The sequence below is a fragment of the Martes martes genome (assembly GCF_963455335.1).
Source record: "Martes martes genome assembly, chromosome: 18".
NCBI lineage: Eukaryota > Metazoa > Chordata > Mammalia > Carnivora > Mustelidae > Martes > Martes martes.
This window is the reverse complement of record NC_137906.1, coordinates 33103656-33122337: the sequence shown is the minus strand read 5'-3', so window position 1 is coordinate 33122337 and position 18682 is coordinate 33103656. Positions and strand designations below refer to the sequence as shown.

The following is an 18682-nucleotide window of genomic DNA, read 5'->3' as shown; positions in this document are numbered from 1 at the left end:
GGGTGGGTCAGTGACTTGCCCAAGGATACAGAGCTAGTAAGTTCAGGAGCCAGGTTTTGGGTCATCTGGATTCAAGGCACACACTCCTCCAGGGTTCACAGACAGGGACGTGCACAACCCAGCAGTGCACACAGGCAGGGAATGAATATAGTAGCGTATCCTAGGGTATTACTTTTGCTTGACTACTTGGTGAAGGGATAAATGGACACATCCATCTGGTAAGTCATTTTCAAATTATTTTGGCCTTAATACCGACACAGTTACATTATGAGATGGGATGCAGAATCTGCATGAAATTCCAAGGTCAAGTGCAGAGAGAAAGCCATTTGGGGCACAGCCTGGCCTCCAGCCCATGTTTACCAGACTCTTCCCCATACTGGTTTCCAACAAATCGACACAAACTGAGTGGCTTAAAGCGACACACATTTGTCCTCTTCTAGCTCCAGAGGTCCCAAGTCTGGAATGGGCCTCACTGGACTAAAATCTAGGTGTCGATGGGGCTGTGTTCCCTCTGGAGGCTCCAAGGGAGGATCTATTTCCTGGCCTTTCCCAGCTGCTGGGGCCACCTGCGCTCCTTGGCTTGAGGCCACCGCCCCCATATTCACAGCAAATTCACCCCACCCTCTGCTCTGCCATCACCCCTCCTTCTCTGGCTCTTCTAGGGATCCTTGTGATGACATTGGACCCACCCGATAATCCAAGAGAATCTCCTCATTTGAAGATCCTTAATTTACTCCTATTTGCAAAGTCCCTTCTGCCATATAAGGTAATGCATTCACGGGTCCAGGGACTGGGACATCTTTGGAGGACCATTATTCTATCATGGCCCCTGGAGTAAAAGTCTTTAGGGAACACTGAACCTAGATGTCCTAGACGTATTCCAGGAAGGATTCCAAAACAAGGACTCAGGTCCTCATGCAGGAGCCCTGTTGCTAGAATGGAGATCCCGTCGTGAGAAGGATGAAGTCGGTTTTAGAGTAGATGAAGGTCGGGATTCTGAGGTGGGGTACCCAATCCTTCCCAGTTCAGAAGAAGAGCACTAAAGAGCCTTAGAACCAAGCTTCACGTACTTCCCAGCTTCTCTGGGCTGGTCCACGGGGGCTGCCGAAACAGAGTGCCACCCACTGGACAGCTCATACAACGGTTCGGGAGGCTGTAAGTCCAAGGTCAAAGTGTCGGCCGGCTGGTTTCTCCTGAGGCCCCTCTCCTTGGTGTATAGACGGCTGTCTTCTTCCTGTGCCCCCACATGATCTCTTCTCTGCGCCTGTCAGTGTCCTATTCTCTTCATATGGAGACACCAGTCATTTTTTTTTTTTTAAGAGAGAGACAGAGAAAGAGGGTGTGTGTGCACAAGTGAGGGGAGGGGGAGAGAAGAGAAGCTTAAGCAGGTTCTAAGCCCTGCGTGGAGCCCAGTGTGGGGCTCCGTCTCACAACCCCCAGATCATGACCTGAGCTGAAAGCAAGAGTCGGGACTGAGCCATCTGGGTACCCCACACCGGTCCTATTATATTAGAGTTGACTTTACCCTAAATTATAACCTCATTTTACCTTAATTACCTCTTTAAAGACCCCCAACTCCAAGTACAGTCACATTCTGAGATACTGGGTGTTAGGACTTCAATATATTACTTTTAGGGTGACACAATTCAGCCCAAAACCTTGCAAACAATAAATTCCAGCCCCAGGCTCCTCCCACCCTCAGACAAAGCGAGAGATGTGCCCCTTTCTCCTAGAAACCACTAGAATTCGAAAGCCTCTGTGCATAGGGGATAGAGAATTTCCCATTCTGAAGGAGAAAGGGAAGCCACAGACACTACCGGCAAATCAAGTACGTGATTCCAACTAAGGCACATCCATGGTCCTGTTTTGAAAATGGATCTTTAAAAGTCTCATTAGGTTGCCGAGTATTCCCACTGAGTTATAAGATTTTTTTTTTTTTTTTTTTTTTGCTTCTGCAAATGGCCACCTCACACTCCAAAACCAGAGACTGAAACAGACCTTTTCATCCAACCCCAGTGAAAACAGCAATTCCTTGGGAAGGTCCTGCCCTGCAGGACAAGGGGGTAAGGGTCTGAGGACGAAAGCTGGCTTCAGCTCCATGCCTGCCTCTTTCTGGGGAGGGAGGCGTGACTGTAGGAAACGGCTGGACAGTGACCTTGCAGGAGAGAAGGGAAGAGCCCTGGGCTCAGAGGTGGAAGCCGACGAAGGACATTTTTGTCCCATATTTTAGGGAAAGGAGCTTCAACATGTTTTCAGCCCCACCTCCCCATCTCAGGTGAGCTATGGCAGGGGGGACTATGACAGAGGAAACAGCCATCCTCTGTCCTTCTGTCCCGTTCCAGGGGAATCCCGCTGCACATGATTCAGCACAGAAGACATTAGAGGTATCAGTCATGTCCTAGTCCTGTGTCCAGCTGATACACGTGGGAACAACCATTCTGCTTGATACGATGAACGCTCTGATTTCGATAGTGAAGAGCCACAGCCTCCTGGGTCTTCAAGTCCCTCTGCCATTCAGCCCCTCCCTCAGGAACCCACCACCTTCTCATAAGCAGAGCTACGGGACTGACAGCGGACCCTGCAGGGGCTCCAGGGTGTCTGCTCTCCTGGGGGGTGACTGTCGCGGTTATAACTGAATGTCAGAGGGGTGCGTGGGGGGGGTGGTTATTAACCGCAGACGTCTATGTCTTACAGTGCTGGAGGCTAAAAGTCCAAGATCAAGGCAAAGGCAGATTTGGTGTCTGAAGGCCGTGGACAGCCCACTTCCTGGTTCACGGATGGCCACCTTCACACCGTGTCCTCACATGGCAGAAGGGACAAGGGAGCTCTGTGGGGTCTCTGTAATCGGGGCACGAATCCCATTCGTGAGGCTTCATCCTCATGACCTCATGACCTCCCAAAGGCTCACCTCCCAATACCATGTCATTGGGGTTGGAATCAAGACATATGATTGTGGGAATGGGGGACACAAACATTCAGTCCATACGAATGATCGATCTTTACTAGTAGTTAAATATTTTGAAGATTGCCCCCACGCCCATTCGTCTCAGCCCTGAATTCCTTCTACTTTCGTTTAGAAATTCATTTCACTGCCCTCATCCCCGCCACGGGAAAGAACACCTTTCCATGCCGCCCACGCGCTATCCCTTTCAGATCACAGGGATGTGCCTGTCACATCATCAACCTGCCTTCGCTCTTCTAGAGAAAGGAACAGCCCACCATTCCACATCCTGATGGTTCACCACGAAGCCCGCGACACGAGCCCACCCCAGGCCCCACCAGGACCAGGGTCTCTGTCGTACCTCCTGGCCTCCCGCCATAGTCAGATCCCACGAACTGATTTTCAGCTGGGAACGCTTACATTGTAAAGCAATTTTCTGAAGCAACATTGATACAGACACAATGGCGGTGCGATGCCTAGTGACTAAGAATGAATAATCACAGAACTCCCTGCCAGGCTTCAAAATATTTATTATTTTTTAGAAATTCAAATTATTTCACTGTACTTTATATCAGAATCCATCATTTTCTGAGGTTTTCCACTTACACGATGAGAAGTATCAGAGAGGTGAAGACGGGTAACACCTAGGGATGTAGAAGTCTGGCTAAATTAAATTAGATTCCGTAGCTGGTGCCATGAAAGAGACGCATGTTAAGACAATGAGGTACCATTTCCATGGAACCAAGCGGGACAACTTTTGTTTCCAATGCAGGCCACAGTTAGGTGAGGGAGGGACTTCAGCATAGCTACTAAAAATGTCCGGGGGTCCAATTCTTCCGGAAACCAATTAGCACAATGCCTCATGAGCCTTAAAGTTCTTCGTGACCAGGGACACAGTGATTTCAGACATCGGATTCAATTCAAAACCCATAATTTGGGGCACCTGGGTGGCTCAGTCAGTTAAATGTCTGACTTCGGCTCAGGTCATGACCTCAGAGTCCCAGGATCAAGCCCCCCCCCCCACCCCCCGCAATAAGGCTCTGCACTTGGCGGAGAGTCCATTTATACCTCTCCCTCTGTTCCTCCCCCCTTCATATAAATAAATAAAATCCTTAAAAAAAGGGACACCTGGGTGGCTCAGTTGGTAAGTTGCTGCCTTCAGCTCAGGTCATGATCCCAGGGTCCTGGGATCGAGTCCCGCATCAGGCTCCTTGCTCAGCGGGGAGCCTGCTTCTCTCTTTAAAAAAAAAAAAATCCTTAAAAATAAACTCAGGGGGCGCCTGAGTGGCTCAGTGAGTTAAGGCCTCTGCCTTCGGGTCAGGTCATGATTCCAGGATCCTGGGATCGAGCCCCACATCAGGTTCTCTGCTTGGCAGGGAGCCTGCTTCTCCCTCTCTCTCTGCCTGCCTCTCTGCCTACTTGTGATCTCTGTCAAATAAATAGATAAAATCTTTAAAAAAAAAAAAACCTCAGTAATCTGCAACTCAGACATTTTATTATGAAGATGTTCACTGAGGTGTTGCTTTTAACAAAAACAAATTGGAAGAAGCCTAAATTATGAAGGAAATCACAATGTGTCCACAGAATGGAAAAGGTAGCAGGAGGGGTGCCTGGGTGGCTCAGTGGGTTAAGCGTCTGCCTTCGGCTCAGGTCATGATCCCAGGGTCCTGGGATCGAGCCCCGCATCGGGCTCCCTGCTCGGCAGGGAGCCTGCTTCCCCTCTCTCTCTGCCTGCCTCTCTGCCTACTTGTGATCTCTGTCTGTCAAATAAATAAATCTTAAAAAAAAAAAAAGAAAGAAAGAAAAGGTAGCAGGTAAAAATGCTTGCAAGTAATCTGTAATGCTCATGAGGGAACAGGAAGTAAGTCAGAAGGCAGACATGCAATTATATAATCGATACGTATATGTGCTTATAGAGCAGGTACAGAAAAGACTACAAGGAAACACACGAAAATGGCGACAGCAGTTGCCTGCGGTTGGTGACGTCAGAAGTGATGTTTATTTTCTTTCTAGGTCTTTCGATCTCTCACATGCCCTCAATTGTACATCTGTAAGACTACTTTCATGTTAGCGGAGACGTATACTGACATATTTGTAGGTGAAATGCACCAGGTCTGACCCCACGGGGGTGCTGGAGTTGAAACAAGAGCAGTCATGCTTTGGTAACTGTTGAAGCCAGGAGATCAGGACGGGAGGGCTCACAGGATTGTCTCTATTTTTGGATGTGTTTGGAATTTTTCATGGTAAAAGTGTTGCTTCGAATGCTGCCAAAGAGCTTTACGAAGGAATGAAAAAATAAGGAAAAAAACAGTACCAGAAATGAGTATCAATTAACCACGGCAAGACAATGGCAATTAATTCAAATGCAATTAGACCATGAAGTTTGGGTCTTCATGGTGTGGGAGGAGGTGGGGGGTGCTGGGGGGGTAGGGGGCGCTGCCTCTTTCAGAACCCCGGGGGGTGGGAGCCTTGCCGGCCACCTGGCACCAGGGCCCCAGCAAACCTGTCAGTTTCTTGAGCTCAGCGCCCTCTCCCCGTGTTCTGGCTCCATTCACCCGAGCTAACCGATATTACGTTTCCTCAGTCCGACAAATAACTTTAAAACAATTCGTCTAGAAAAATATGTTGCTTTTCAGCCCTTGGACTACAGACATGCAAGACAATATGGATTTCAAATGCCACTCACTCTTTCTGGCTGGAGTTTCCCAATTTGGAAGAGACAAGATAGAGCAGGAGACATCCAGCCATTTGTGACAACAAAACAGAAATCGGCGAAAAGCTCAATGTTTTGATTGTGAAAACTGCCATCCAGAGGAAAATTCAGGAGTTTTCAAAACAACAGTCAGGGCTGGCAGCCTGGAGGAACACGGCAATGAGAGGGAAAGGCCTGGATTGTGAGCTGGCGCTGGGGCTTCCGTGAGCCAGTCTCTTCCCCTCCACAGCTCACCCTCTCCTGCCGAGGACGGTTGTGACCTGCAGGGGCAGACGCGTGGGAGGCCAGCCTCTTCCGGCCTGGAGTCCTCAAACGCGACTCTAGACCACAGCCCTCCAGGGCACCTTCTCCGACAAGCCCCCACCCTCCCAGCTCTGGATGAGTTGCCCCCTCTTTTAGATTCCCACAGCCCCCTCCCATCCCATTCCCCCGCCCATTCCCCGGAGCTACCCCAATCCCAGATGCGTCACTCTGGGCTCTACCTGCCCGCCTCCTCCAGCTAGATGCACATCAAAGCAGATAATGTGGTCACAGATATAGCCGCAGAGCATTCTGGCACAGGGTAGAGGCTCAATAAATGTTTGAAGAATGAACCTATTAATGAGCCAATAAATAAATCAATTCCAAGGAGGTCGACGGATGGGTTTCAGAGGATCTGTGAACCCCCAACAACTGCACGCGAATGAGCCATGAGTGTTTCTAGACGTGTGTTCCTCAGTAGGGGATGGGGGGTTGGGGGGGAGGGTCCATAGTTTTCATTAGTGTATAAAATGATCATGACTCCTTCCCTGACTCACTCCAGATTATTTTATATTCCTTGGGTAAGTATGTGGGCCTAGCTTTGAGGTGCCAGTGATTTTAAGAAGTCACCTTATATTCTAGAGTGAGTTTTTATTTTGTTTTGGGGAAACAAGCACAGCTGGCGACCAGGGGAAAATGACTGATGTCTTCTCACCTCAGTAAGACTTAAGAAGAAAAGATCCTCGTAACATACCAACTCCAGCAAAAATTACAGATGGTGACAAACTGCCACTCCCATTTCGTGTTTCCTCCTTGAATGGGTCACAGGGTCACCTCCACGGAGAGAAGGAACACATCTGAGGGGCTGTCATGCACGAACTGAGCAAATACTCTTTCTCTTGAATTCTGTATTATAATTACTTGGATTTTTTTTTTTTACCTACTTCTAATAAATAAATAATTAGAAGAGCCATTTCCATCACCTGGAACATTGTAAAATTGGAATGCAAAGACAGAGCTTTTGGAAAGCAATTCTGGATTTTTTTTTTTCCCTTGGGAGATGTGAAGGAGACACAGAGGAAGTAAGTAAACTTAATGACTACCATCCAGAGCCATTACTGCCATAGGAAATGCAAAATGCAGGGGGTACAACAGACAAGAAAGAAAAAATTGACAACTGGAAATTCAGAGAGGGTTCTGGCTCTCTCTCTTTAGAGTATGAAAGTATCCTTATACAACAATGTGTACAAAAGCATGAATATACTTCAGGAAGTAATCACATTAATTGGATGCAGTAGCAAAACTCCTCGTTTGAAGATTGCTGGCAATTATTCTAAACATTGTCTTTGGTAGCTGTACTTCTTAGCCAAAAACATTCCCACTAGTAAATATGACGCCGGCTGACCTACTTATGTTTATATTTATATATGTGTGTGTGACTTGATATATACATAGGTTTTCTGCTTTTCAAATACCATCTACCCTTCAAGATGATGTAAAGTCCTTTGGGGATTTGAGGTGATGATGCCGGGATCATAAATTCCTCCCCCATGCCGGGCAAATTTATACTGAATTACTCACACGCTTGCAGAAAGTGAGGATGTTGGTTTTCAGCCAAATCCAAGGGCCTAAAGTACCGGGACTTGGGGATTTAAAAAAAAAAAATTCAAGGATTTGAGAAGTGCAGAGTGACTGAGTTATAAAGAACCTCAGAGGTGACCCCATCCAATCTTGCCACTAGGAGTCCAACTCACTGCCCCACTCCTGATAGACGGGCAGTCACTCTCAGCTCAGCCACATCTGACAGACGTTGTTCTATGAAACATCACAGCCTGCGGGTGGACCTAATTGCCAAATCTTAGCCCTCACATCAAGCTGGAACTTTACCCCTGATAATTTCATCCTCTGGCCTCAGTTCCATTCCCAAAACAATAAAAACAAAAAATAAGACTAAGCCTTCTACCCCGTAACAGCCCATCTCTCCTACCCTCTCTGAGACTTCTCCAGGCTGGACTTCTCTAAATATTTTCTTCTGAGACTCTTCCTATAAGTCATTTAGATCCATGCAATCCTGAAGGCCCTGACTCAGGACGCACTGTAGTTTTTCAACATCCATCTTTAAATATCATCCCCCAAAACAAAGTCAAGTCTACAGATAATGGTGTTTTGTGTTGCTGGAGACGTCATTAGTTATACCACTTAGCAATTGCTTCTACACCCCTGCTAATTTTGCATCATTGGCAATTATCCATTCTTGAAACAGAATCTTGACCTTTGAACTCTTCCAGTGATGTTCAAGGGTTGGTATGGGACCCAGTTCTGGCCAATGAAATGCAAGGGCACATCAACTCTAATGGAAAAAGAGAGGACCTAGAAGAAAGCTTCTTCTCCCCCTTTTTGAATGCTGGCTTATGAAGATGTGATGGCTGGAACAGAAGCAGCCATTTTGTGACCAAGAGGAAACAACAGCTGAGAGAGGCAAAATACAAAAATAGAAAGGACCTGAGTCCTTGATGGGTTACTGAGTCACTAAATCAGACCTGAGGCTCCTTGTTAAACAACAACAACAAAAAAATCGATTTGTCTTAATTGTTTAAACCACGACTGGTCAAACATTCTGTTATTTGCAGCTAAAATCACTCCTAACAATAGAAAAGGTATAATGGGGCTATTACCTCCCTTGATTTGACATTATATTTGCAGAAATGTGGCCTTCGCTTCTTTAAAGGCCATCTCACTACCTAGAATCTGCTGTGCATCTGGTCTAAAACAAACAAGCAAATAAACAAAATCCCTGTGATTGGAGATCACAATCTCAAACGCTCGCAGAGACCATGCAATTAACATAACTGGGTGAATCAGGCTAGATGGGAGAGCAAGGGCATTGAAATTCAAGCATTTCAAATAGTATATCAGTGAAATAAAATACTAATGTCTCTCTGAGGCAGATTCAGCAGGCAGTCCCCCAGTTCATGACCCTTGCACAAATCATTCCCAAGTTTAGAAGCTATATCTCCCCCTTCCTGCAAGAGTATCATTTCTTCTGATGTCCTCCAGGGCACTCTGTAGCATGGGTCCCTCCCTTCAATCCGGAAAGACAGTCCTGAATTCTAATTCCATCAGCCAACAACTTAACCAACTTGGTTAAGACAACCAAAATATTAACATAAAAGTCTATTGTCCCTCTTGAATCTAAGCCCTTTGCCTAAACCAGCTAGATTCACAATCATTAACTTGAGAAGGCAATGAAATCAGAGCGTAAATGTAACCATGTAAGGATTCTCTAATCAGATACCTCGGGGGCTGCCAGGTTCCCTGGGCTATCACTGAGTTGTTTTATCCTTGGCAGAGACAAAATGAGAAACTGTGTCTGTCCACAGCCTGAAGCCCTAAGCCCAGGTGCAAACATAAGGTCTGATCGCGGAAGTTATTTACTGCAAAGCTCCCTGAGACCGGCTCCTCTCGAGGTCATTTCTGCACCGACAACATTTACCTTCAGTTTGCCAGGATAAAGCCCCTGGCAAGTGTACAGAACTAAAAGCACTAAACTATGAACTAAAATTCATATGCCTCTTCATGTTCATATTAAGGAAATGTGCATCGGTTCATGTTGGACCATTCACTTCTCAGAGTTCTACGAGATTCATCCCCACTTTCGTATCCCTACATGGCCCTTCATCGTTTCTCTAGCGATTACAAAGCACAAGCACATTTGACAAAAATAAATGCTACAAAACACAGGAACAACACCAAGAGCATTCCTGGAGTAAATACTTATTATGAGCCAAGCACTGAGCTACTCTATGAAGCAGGTACTATTTCTGTCTCCATTTGGAACATGAAGACACTGAGGTCAGGCTGGGGTCAGAAAGAAACAAACAAAAGACACTGAGACCCAAAGTCTTTGAGGGGTGTCCCCAAGATCACCCAGCTGGTAAGTGAAAGCCTGAATTTCAACTCAGACAACCTAACTCAAAGGTTCAACTTATTCACCATGCCGGAATGACATTTCTTCAAAGACTGACATAGCCACGAGTCTACCACTCAAAGATAATCACTGCTCACATTTTGGGATGTTTCTTGTTGGTCTTTTCTTGAAGGTGAAAAAATTTTCAGAGCTGGAATAGGCCTTAGAGATGATGCCACCCCAACCCTTGGTTTGCAGGAGAGCCTAAGGCCCAGAAAGGTGATGGGCCTTTCTCCAGGTCATACTATATTTGGAAACAGAATGTAGGTCCTCGAACCTTTTGTGCAAGGTTTTCTGGGGCCTTCGGACTCAGGTTGCTTGGTAGGGGCTTCGTGGAGTACTGTGTTGAGAAGGGTCTACGGCCTGTGGGCTCAGAAATGCTATAGCAGATTAGTGACGGTAGCAGTGAACACAGCAGCCTGGCCACGTGCCCATCAGGAATTTGCCACCTACCAAGAAGTAGCCCCTGGAAGAGAAGGAGAATGCCAAGGGAAGGCTTTCTTAATAAAGACCAGCTATGCTCTTCACCTGCGTCGGGGATCTCAAACCCCAGCGCCTTCAGGGCCAGGTCTCTAACATGAATGAGTCAAGTGGGCAAGCGGGGAAATGAACGAAGGAACAGCACCTGCCCTAGGGGGTGGGGTGCCAGTCACCTCCACCCAGCCGCTGCCTGCCAAGGGGATGGATGGGGCCGGTGTTCCCCAGCCTGCTGATTTTTTCCAATAAAGCATGAAATTCGGATTTCTTAAAAACTGCGATGTCTCCTAATGCTAATGCTGGCAACGACTTCAAATTTGAATAATAAACAGGCAGTGCAGGACAAACAAAATACACCCGCCAATAACATTGTAACTTCTTGTTTTCATGAGGGCCTGACCAGAAGCCATCACTCTGTGTTACAAACCCAAGATTCTATTTGTATTTCTCCTCTCCTCTTCTCTCACTTTCCCTTTCCGCCTCCCTCCCTATCCGCCCCTTCTTCCCCCTCCATCACTCCATCCAGAGAAGCATTTCCCACCTGGGGCTACCATAAAGAACATACACACTGCCCCCTCCGAACCCACCAGAACACAGCTATCCAGAGTCCAAGTGATTACCAATGACTCCAAGGGCCACTTGGGAAGTTAGTCATCCTCTCAGGGTGATGCCTTTTGCTCTCCGATGACTTACGTAAGGAGGAGTAGATGATTGCATCTGACATGCCTCGTTGCAAAGGCTAAAGATAGGCCTCCCCACTCTCTCAGGAACCACCCGATGCCTCCGTGGCAGGGGCTGAGTGGGCTCCACCAACATTGCAATGTGCATGTCTGCCCTTTCCATGAGCTTTCAATGTTTCACTCAAAGCCAAACTTGGGAGCTGCCAGGTTATAAGAGAAAGTTCCACCTCCTGCTGATGACCTATTACTCAGCAGCACCATCCGGGCCTTTTGTATGGAACCCCCCAGTTTCCGTTAACCGAAAGGGTGGCTGGTAATTATCTGCCCATGACAAAGTAAGAGGAGACTTGGCACACACCCATGAAATCAACCGGCATTTAGGGAAGGAACACTGCACAGAAAGCCCTAAACCATAGCGTGGCAAGTTCATCTGGAAACTGGAGCAAGCTGGCATCAGAACCAACACCTTGATTCATTCAGTCAACAAACATTTACCAAGAAACAAATGCAAAGGGCAAGATCAGCACAAGGTGCCAAGAAGAACACACATGTGAACCAGAAATCAATCTTACTAAAGGTGGAAAAATAGAAATATTAGTTTCAATGAATGTGGTAAAAACAGAATACTCCACAGCCCTTTAAAATCATATTTGAGGGGCGCCGCCTGGGTGGCTCAGTGAGCTAAACATTTGCCTTCAGCTCAGGTCATGGTCCCAGGGTCCTGAGATCGAGTCCTACAACAGGCTCCTTGCTGAGCAAAGAGCCTGCTTCTCCCTCTCCCTCAGGGGAGGCCTGCCACCCCCTTCCTTGTGCACACACACACTCTCTCTCTTTCTCTGTCAAATAAATAAATGTCTTAAAAATTATTTTAAAATAATTAATAATAATAATAATTAATAAAATAACATTTGGGAAGTCTACTTAATAATAAGGGAAAATTCCATGAATACATAATCAAGTTTGAAAAAAATAAAAGCAGGACATGAAATATAACTGGATCAAAATCAGAGTGAACACCCTCAGTAACCTTCCTCTTCCACTCCTAAGACACAGAATCTGTAGTTAAATCTTTAGATGTTTTCGAATTTACACAGTACTGCTTGGAAATAGGAAAAGGGAATCACAGATCAAAAATAAAGAGGAGTCCCTGAAAATAAGTGAACCAAAAGATGGGACTCTACAATTTCATGTAGGAATCAAAGTCACATGCTTCATGGGGGATGGGTTCAATATGAGCCATGGAAGCAGAGGTCCCAACATCTACTCAGGGGTAAGAGGCAAAACTGTACCCAGAATCATGCTGCTAGGAATCACGGCCAAAAAGGATGCCCCTGTCTGTGGCAAGGAGCCAAAATGAAGTAACTTACATTAGACTGAGATCCAAGCCTGCACCACAGGAATACAGAGCAGGGAGAAAGCTCTAAGCTTAGCTGTTGACATGAGCTTTACTACCCTTGCAGACAAAGGGCAGAAGAAATAATAAATTCACCTTAAAAATTCACAAACAAAAATCAGAGGACATATGAGGACATCCAATGATCAGAATCTACAAAATGAAAGAATTCATACCTGAAGAAACAAAGACGCTAAAGCAATCAGAGAAGAACTTTGCAGTCCTTTTTTCCCCCTCTAATCCTCAAAGGGACAGAGGGAGGATTTACATTCACAAAGTGAAAAGAGTTTTGTTATAAAACAAATAAAGGCAAGGAGGCATAAAAAGGGGCCAATCATTTATCTTGGAAATATGATGAACTACTGTTGAAATTAAAAGCTTAACGGAGAGGCAAAAATAAGAGACCAGATACAAATAAAAAGAGCTGGTTAACTGGAATATAGAACTAAGGAAACCTTCCCAAACATTGCACAGAGAGACAGAGAACTGAAAAAAAAAAAAAGTTTAATTTAAGATACCTGGACGACTGATCAAGAAACTACATATGGAGAGAACAGAGAAAATGTTGGAGAGGAAAGATCCAAAACATAATGGCTGAGATTTTTTCCGGAATTAAAGAAAACCCTGGATCTTCTGACTAAAAAAAGCCCACAGAGTGCAAAGTACAAAAAAAAAAAATCCCATATATGCAGTATAATCCTGAACTGATAAGTAACTAAATAGAGCTTAGAAGGAAATAGACCCACGTGTCCAACTGTGGTTACTCTGGTGACAGAACTTAGAGGAGAGAACTTTATTTTCTCTTTAAATGTTAATATACTTTTCTAAGCAGGCTACAGTGAAACATTAGTTTTATAAACTGTGGAGAAGGAATACTCATTATTTCAAATACACATAAACACACTTTAAAAAAAAAAGGTTTGTCCTCAAGGAACTTACATTCTAGTAGAGGAGATGAGGTATGGATAGAAATGTCATATAAAACAAAGTCCATGGACAGATGTAGCTAAAATCTAAGCAAGCCTTGCCTTTTCCCCACAGAGCCATTAGAAGTGGAGGAGAGGGTCGAGGACGTGAGGACACTGAGCAGAAATGTGAAAGTCTAGGGCATATGCCTGATGTATTAGGGACTATTGCAGCAACAAGAATGTATTCCATTTGGAGAGGATCAAAATGGCCAAACCAAGGTAAGAGTAGAACTGTATCTCTACAGCAACCATTATTTTCACCTCTAACTTAATTATATTTCAAGACCACCCATTGATAGAAGGAAACATTAACATCTGTGTTGTAAATTACCACCACAAAAATGTGCCACTTAACACATTTTCATTTTTACAAGGCTTTGTTCCTTTTTTTTCATGGGTCAAGTAGACTGAAGGAAACCTAAAAATGGTGCGTGGTGGGGGGGTGTTCAATTTACCTGATAATCAAATTAACTACCATTCTTGTCCACAGGGACACTAGTAACTATCATGTTAGCAATCTGGAAGTGAAAACAAACACATGTATGTTCTGGGCTTTACCAAATGAACATCATCTTAAGGGAAGACAGAAAGGCCTTTTCCCTTTGGGGAGATGCAGACTTTGTGGCCACAGCACCATGGGTACACTGAACCACGCAAGGTAAGTTTTAGGTAATGTCTCATGGCTGCTTCTTCAGAGCCAAACAAACTGCATTCAGCATTCAGCTCCCAAAAAAACAGGTGGCAAATGCACAAGCCAACTAGATGTGCTACTAATGGAAGGAAGGGCTGTTCACATCTCAGACAATCTCTTTCCTTTTTTTTAAACACATCCATGTTTCTCAAAATACCACTCTTTAACCCACCTCCACTCAACATCACCTGCTCATCCCACACGTGGGGCCCAACATATACCCCAACATTATCTGCGCTCACTTCTTTGATTCCCTGCTATTAAGACCAACTCGGAAAGCCCCGACAATAATGAGGAGTAACCAATTCCCTTCACCATCTTTGAACCAATGTATATTTCCTTCCTCTCTCCTTTGTCTGCTCTTAAATCTCTCTCTAATCTTGATTCTCTGAAAATGTCCTTTCTCATCTATCTCTTGCCATTTCCTGATTCCTTTTCCCTTCTGTACTATTCACTGGGGTCATGCTCTTGTCCAATCCCCATTAGGCTGCTTCATTCTACAGAAGAGGAGGATGCTTCTGCCCATACCTCAAAGCTCCCCTTCTAATACTCCTTTAAGGAAGGGGCAGCTGCTGGTCCAGTAGGTCCAAGCCTGACATTCACAGTGGGCAGGGTCTCTGTTTATCAAACAAGTGCTCAACTATGAGCCCACTCTCTGTTCCTGCTCCTTTGCGTCCAGTCCAATGGGTAAGTCAGGTAAGAGCCTGCGCCACACACCTGCCAGCTCAGCCCCCCCAGCCTCAAGACTCCTTCTCCAAGTCAGATTTCACCATATTTCCCCACTGATTATGCTGGCCCTAATCAACCCATTCATTTCACTTTCAACATGGCTACCGTCTTTTGCGTGTTGCTTCTTTGGTAGAGACTTCAGAAGGGAGGAGGGCTCAGTGGTAATATTTAGATCCCCAAATCACACTCCAAACCCTTGCTAGAAAGTGTAGTTCTTCTTCATGCCTTTGTCAGAAGGTCGGTCATTCCTTACACACAAGCCCTAGGCTCTGATTCACTGCACCTCTCCATGTCTTAGAACCTCCTATAAAATGAGATTAATTCCTTGACCCTCTTGAAGATGGGATGACAACGTTAGAGGATAGGCTTAATTTGCTGGAATGTGAGATCATAGCTGGAGAACAAAACACTGAGATCTAGTTCTGTTGCCCACCATGTGGCCTCTGCCAAGTCATTACCTGCCCCCCACTCCCCACCGCCGTGCCTCAGGCTCTTCATCTGAAAGTTGTAGGATGATCTAGGAGACTCCAAGACCTTTCCCAGCTCGAGCAATTGGTGGCAGGGCCACCTGTTCCCTACCCCATTTCATCCAAGAAAGGAGCCCCCCCAAAACCGAGAGGTGGCTGGAAAAAGGCTCAGCCACACGTAGAAATTCTGCTAGGCTGCAAACCAGTTAAAATGAATGTTTAATAAGATACTGCATCGGTTGTATACTTCGACTGAATGTGCTGCAGCCCAGGAAACCTGAAAGAATTAATACGGTTCCCAAAGGAGCTGGTGGGAATTGCTGAGGCAGAGGCAGAATCTGATTTGATGAATATAAAAGTGCTTTGAGAGCGTCAGAAAGAAAGTGCCCTGACAAATGTCTGCTTGCTCCATTTGGATGTCTCCTGGTATCTAAGGAACACGCTCCAAGATGCTCTCAGGGCTGGGGACCATGGCACACGAGGCCAAGCACCCCCTCCTCCCCTTCCTACCCCACTCCAGTTCTTCCCTGGGGCTTAGAGTTACCATGCACCCATGAGTCTAGTTTTTTCTCCTTCCTTACTTTGGTTCTCCCTTCTGGCCCTCAAATCAGGCTCTCGTAACATCTCATTCCAGTCTGGAAATCTCTCTCTCTACTCTTCCCCAAACCAATACTCTCAGGGGGTCCACAGAAAGACTGTATCTCTCATTCTAAGCCAAGAGATGTGGACACACCTTTCATTAGGACACTCTCCAACTTCCTATCAAAACCCATCCCAGGTAGGCAACCCCTCCATTTACCCCTGTTAGCCCCACTCAGGAAACATGTAGGGAAATGCCAGGCCCTCCATGCTCAGGGTCTACGCTCAGTTCTCTCTACTCAATCCTTAGAGGAACACCCTCCTGGGTGCCTCTAGCCCAGGACCTCTCAAACCCTCTACCCCATTTTCCCCAACAGCAGACAGTCTATGGAAACATGACATTTCTCTGCCCTTTTGTGCTTTACCTAAAAACTATGCATTCTATTCTGTAACATACCCACGTTTAATCGTTTTAAAAATAGTTTTAGTCACTTACCACAGAGGGAAAAATTGACATTTCCCCACAAATCGGGTAAAGCTGATATTATAGAAACATGAGCCATAGCATTGCAAGTATCCCCAGGCTCACCTCTGGGCACTATTTGGGAACCTCTAAGCGTTCCACCACCCCATTACACATAACACATCTGCATTTTCTGAGTTCTTCCTGGCACAGCCGAAGTGCCTCTGAGTACCCCACTTTCGGAACCAAGGAAAAAAACATTTCCATTCATTTCTGGGTTGGAGAAGCAGGACCTGGCTCTCACCAGGACCACGACCCTCTTTCAGATCAAAACAGATGCCAGGGGCTCCCAAAGGCCTGTGGAGGCTGTGTTATGATTGGCACACTTCCGGGGCCGGGCAGCCTATCACCTCTCCGACTTACCTTGTCAGCCATGATCATAGATGCGCCCCCGTGGATGCCCAGGATGGGTATGAAAGTCTGTGAAGAGATAAAATCCAGCATCTGAGCCACGGCCTCCTGGTCGGTGTCGTCCCCAAAGACAAGGCCATGGATGCGCGCCCCAGACATGAGGTCGCACACATGCGTAATGAGGCTCTTGGGGTCCGTCCGGTTCATCAGCAGGGCTACCACGTTCACGTCCAGGGGCAGCCCTGCTGCGTGCTCTGGGCCCCACAGGTTTCGCAGTTCGCGCTCCGTCACGTCGTGGCTGTGACCCAGCAGCACCGCAATGTTCAGCGCCGGGGTACCCTTCTCCGCCGCCGTGCCCTGCGCCGGGCCGCGCCAGACCAGAAGGGCCGGCAGCACCAGCAGGGTCCAATAACCCAGTCTGCCCATAGTCGCCACTTACGGTCCCTGCAAGGTGGAGAGGGAGAGTCAGGACCACGGGGAGCAAGGGTTCTAGAGGGAAGGGATTACTGACCCAGGCCCTGGCTCTATGAGCCAGGTAAGGCACCCATCCCCTGAGCAAGCTCACGGAGTCCCTGCCTCCATTCCCCATTCCCGATGCCATCCACATCCCTCCACCAACTCTATCCACAACTCCAGTCCAAGCTAATTCTCCATCCCCGTCCCCAAGTTCATCTTTGCATCCAACCTCCTTCTCACCCCGTCTCCAGGCTCTTCTCCATACGTAACTCTGCCCACATCTCCCCCCACGTCCCCAAGTTAGCTGTGGACCACAGCCCCTGAGCGTAGGCGCTCAGAGCAAACCCTCCATCCACCGGTCTCCCACCTGCCTAGTGCAGACCAAGTTACCAACCCCGCCCCTCGCTGGCGAGGAGCGAACTACAGACCAGCCCCCGTGTGCGGAGGCGGTGCTGAGACTCCGCAGCCCAGCTCCCGCGCTGGGCTACTCGACCTCGACCCCGCCCCCTGTGAACCTGCCGGGTGCAGCACAGACCTGGCTCCACATGGCCCCCGCTGCAGACCCGACTCCTTTCCTGAAGGGAACCCCCACCCCGGCCCCGTGCATGAGAGTGAGGACACTCGCTCGTGCGCCCCAGGGTCCCTGGTGCCTAGGGGGAAATTAGGGCTCGCTCCACCTCGCGTGGAACCACTCCACAGAAGGCGGGCCCCAGGGCCCGCCCCCTACTCTCGCGCGTGCACACACGCGCGCGCGCGCACACACACACACACATACACACACGCCCTCTCTCACGCGCGCCGCGTGCAATGCAGAACCCCGGAGAGGAGGGAAGACTCGTCCCCCCACCCCGTGGGCCGGCGCGTGGGAGCTGGCAGAGAACGTGCGTGGGGGGAAAGGTAGGTTCCTAAGCAGCTCTCCGACGGTCGCGAACTGTACAGCCCTTCCCCAGGCTTCCCACCCCAGATCCTGTTACCAAGCCGAAAGGGCATGTGGGCAGTGGGCTTCACAACCTCACAGGCACGCGCGCGTTTCTGCGCACAGCCGCAGGCCGCCGTAGCGGTACCCGCAGCCATCCGGAGTCCGCACACGTCCTCAGTCGGTGCACACACATGTATCGCGCTAGGTGCACAACTGCGCGTGCCTGCAAATACCAGCACAGTCGTGCACGCGTGCACAGGCGCGCGCCCCTCGGGCCCGGCGCTGCCGGAGCCAGGGGAAGTTGAGGAGAACTCGTTCTGGCCGTGGCACTCTTCGGGTGAGCGTCGCGGAGCACGGAGCCGCAGCGCCCCCTGGTGCTCCTCCCGCGCCTCGCTAACAGATGCTCCCTCTCCCGCTTCCTCTCCCTCTCTCTCCTGATCCTTCTCCCGCTCTCTCTCCTGTCGAGTCTTCCTCTTCCCCGGCCGGCCGAGCCCAGGTCTCCCGCTGGGACGTACCTGTAGCCGGAGAAGGTCGAGGATGCAGTGGGGCGCGCTGCGCGCACGAGCATCTCGGCCGCCTCAGCAGCCA

At 47.8% G+C, this 18682-nt stretch overlaps 1 protein-coding gene across 1 annotated transcript in view; it reads right to left on the bottom strand.

The window, feature by feature from the left end:
• GRIN2A (glutamate ionotropic receptor NMDA type subunit 2A) overlaps positions 1-17145 on the bottom strand; it is a gene marked incomplete at both ends in the record, with an annotated part of 364573 nt that extends 347428 nt beyond the window's left edge. Inside the window, one exon of the mRNA XM_080830487.1 lies at positions 16732-17145. Coding sequence (XP_080686613.1) covers positions 16732-17145 — 414 coding nt within the window. The remainder of the gene's footprint in view (positions 1-16731) is intronic.
• Positions 17146-18682: the final 1537 nt, after the last annotated feature.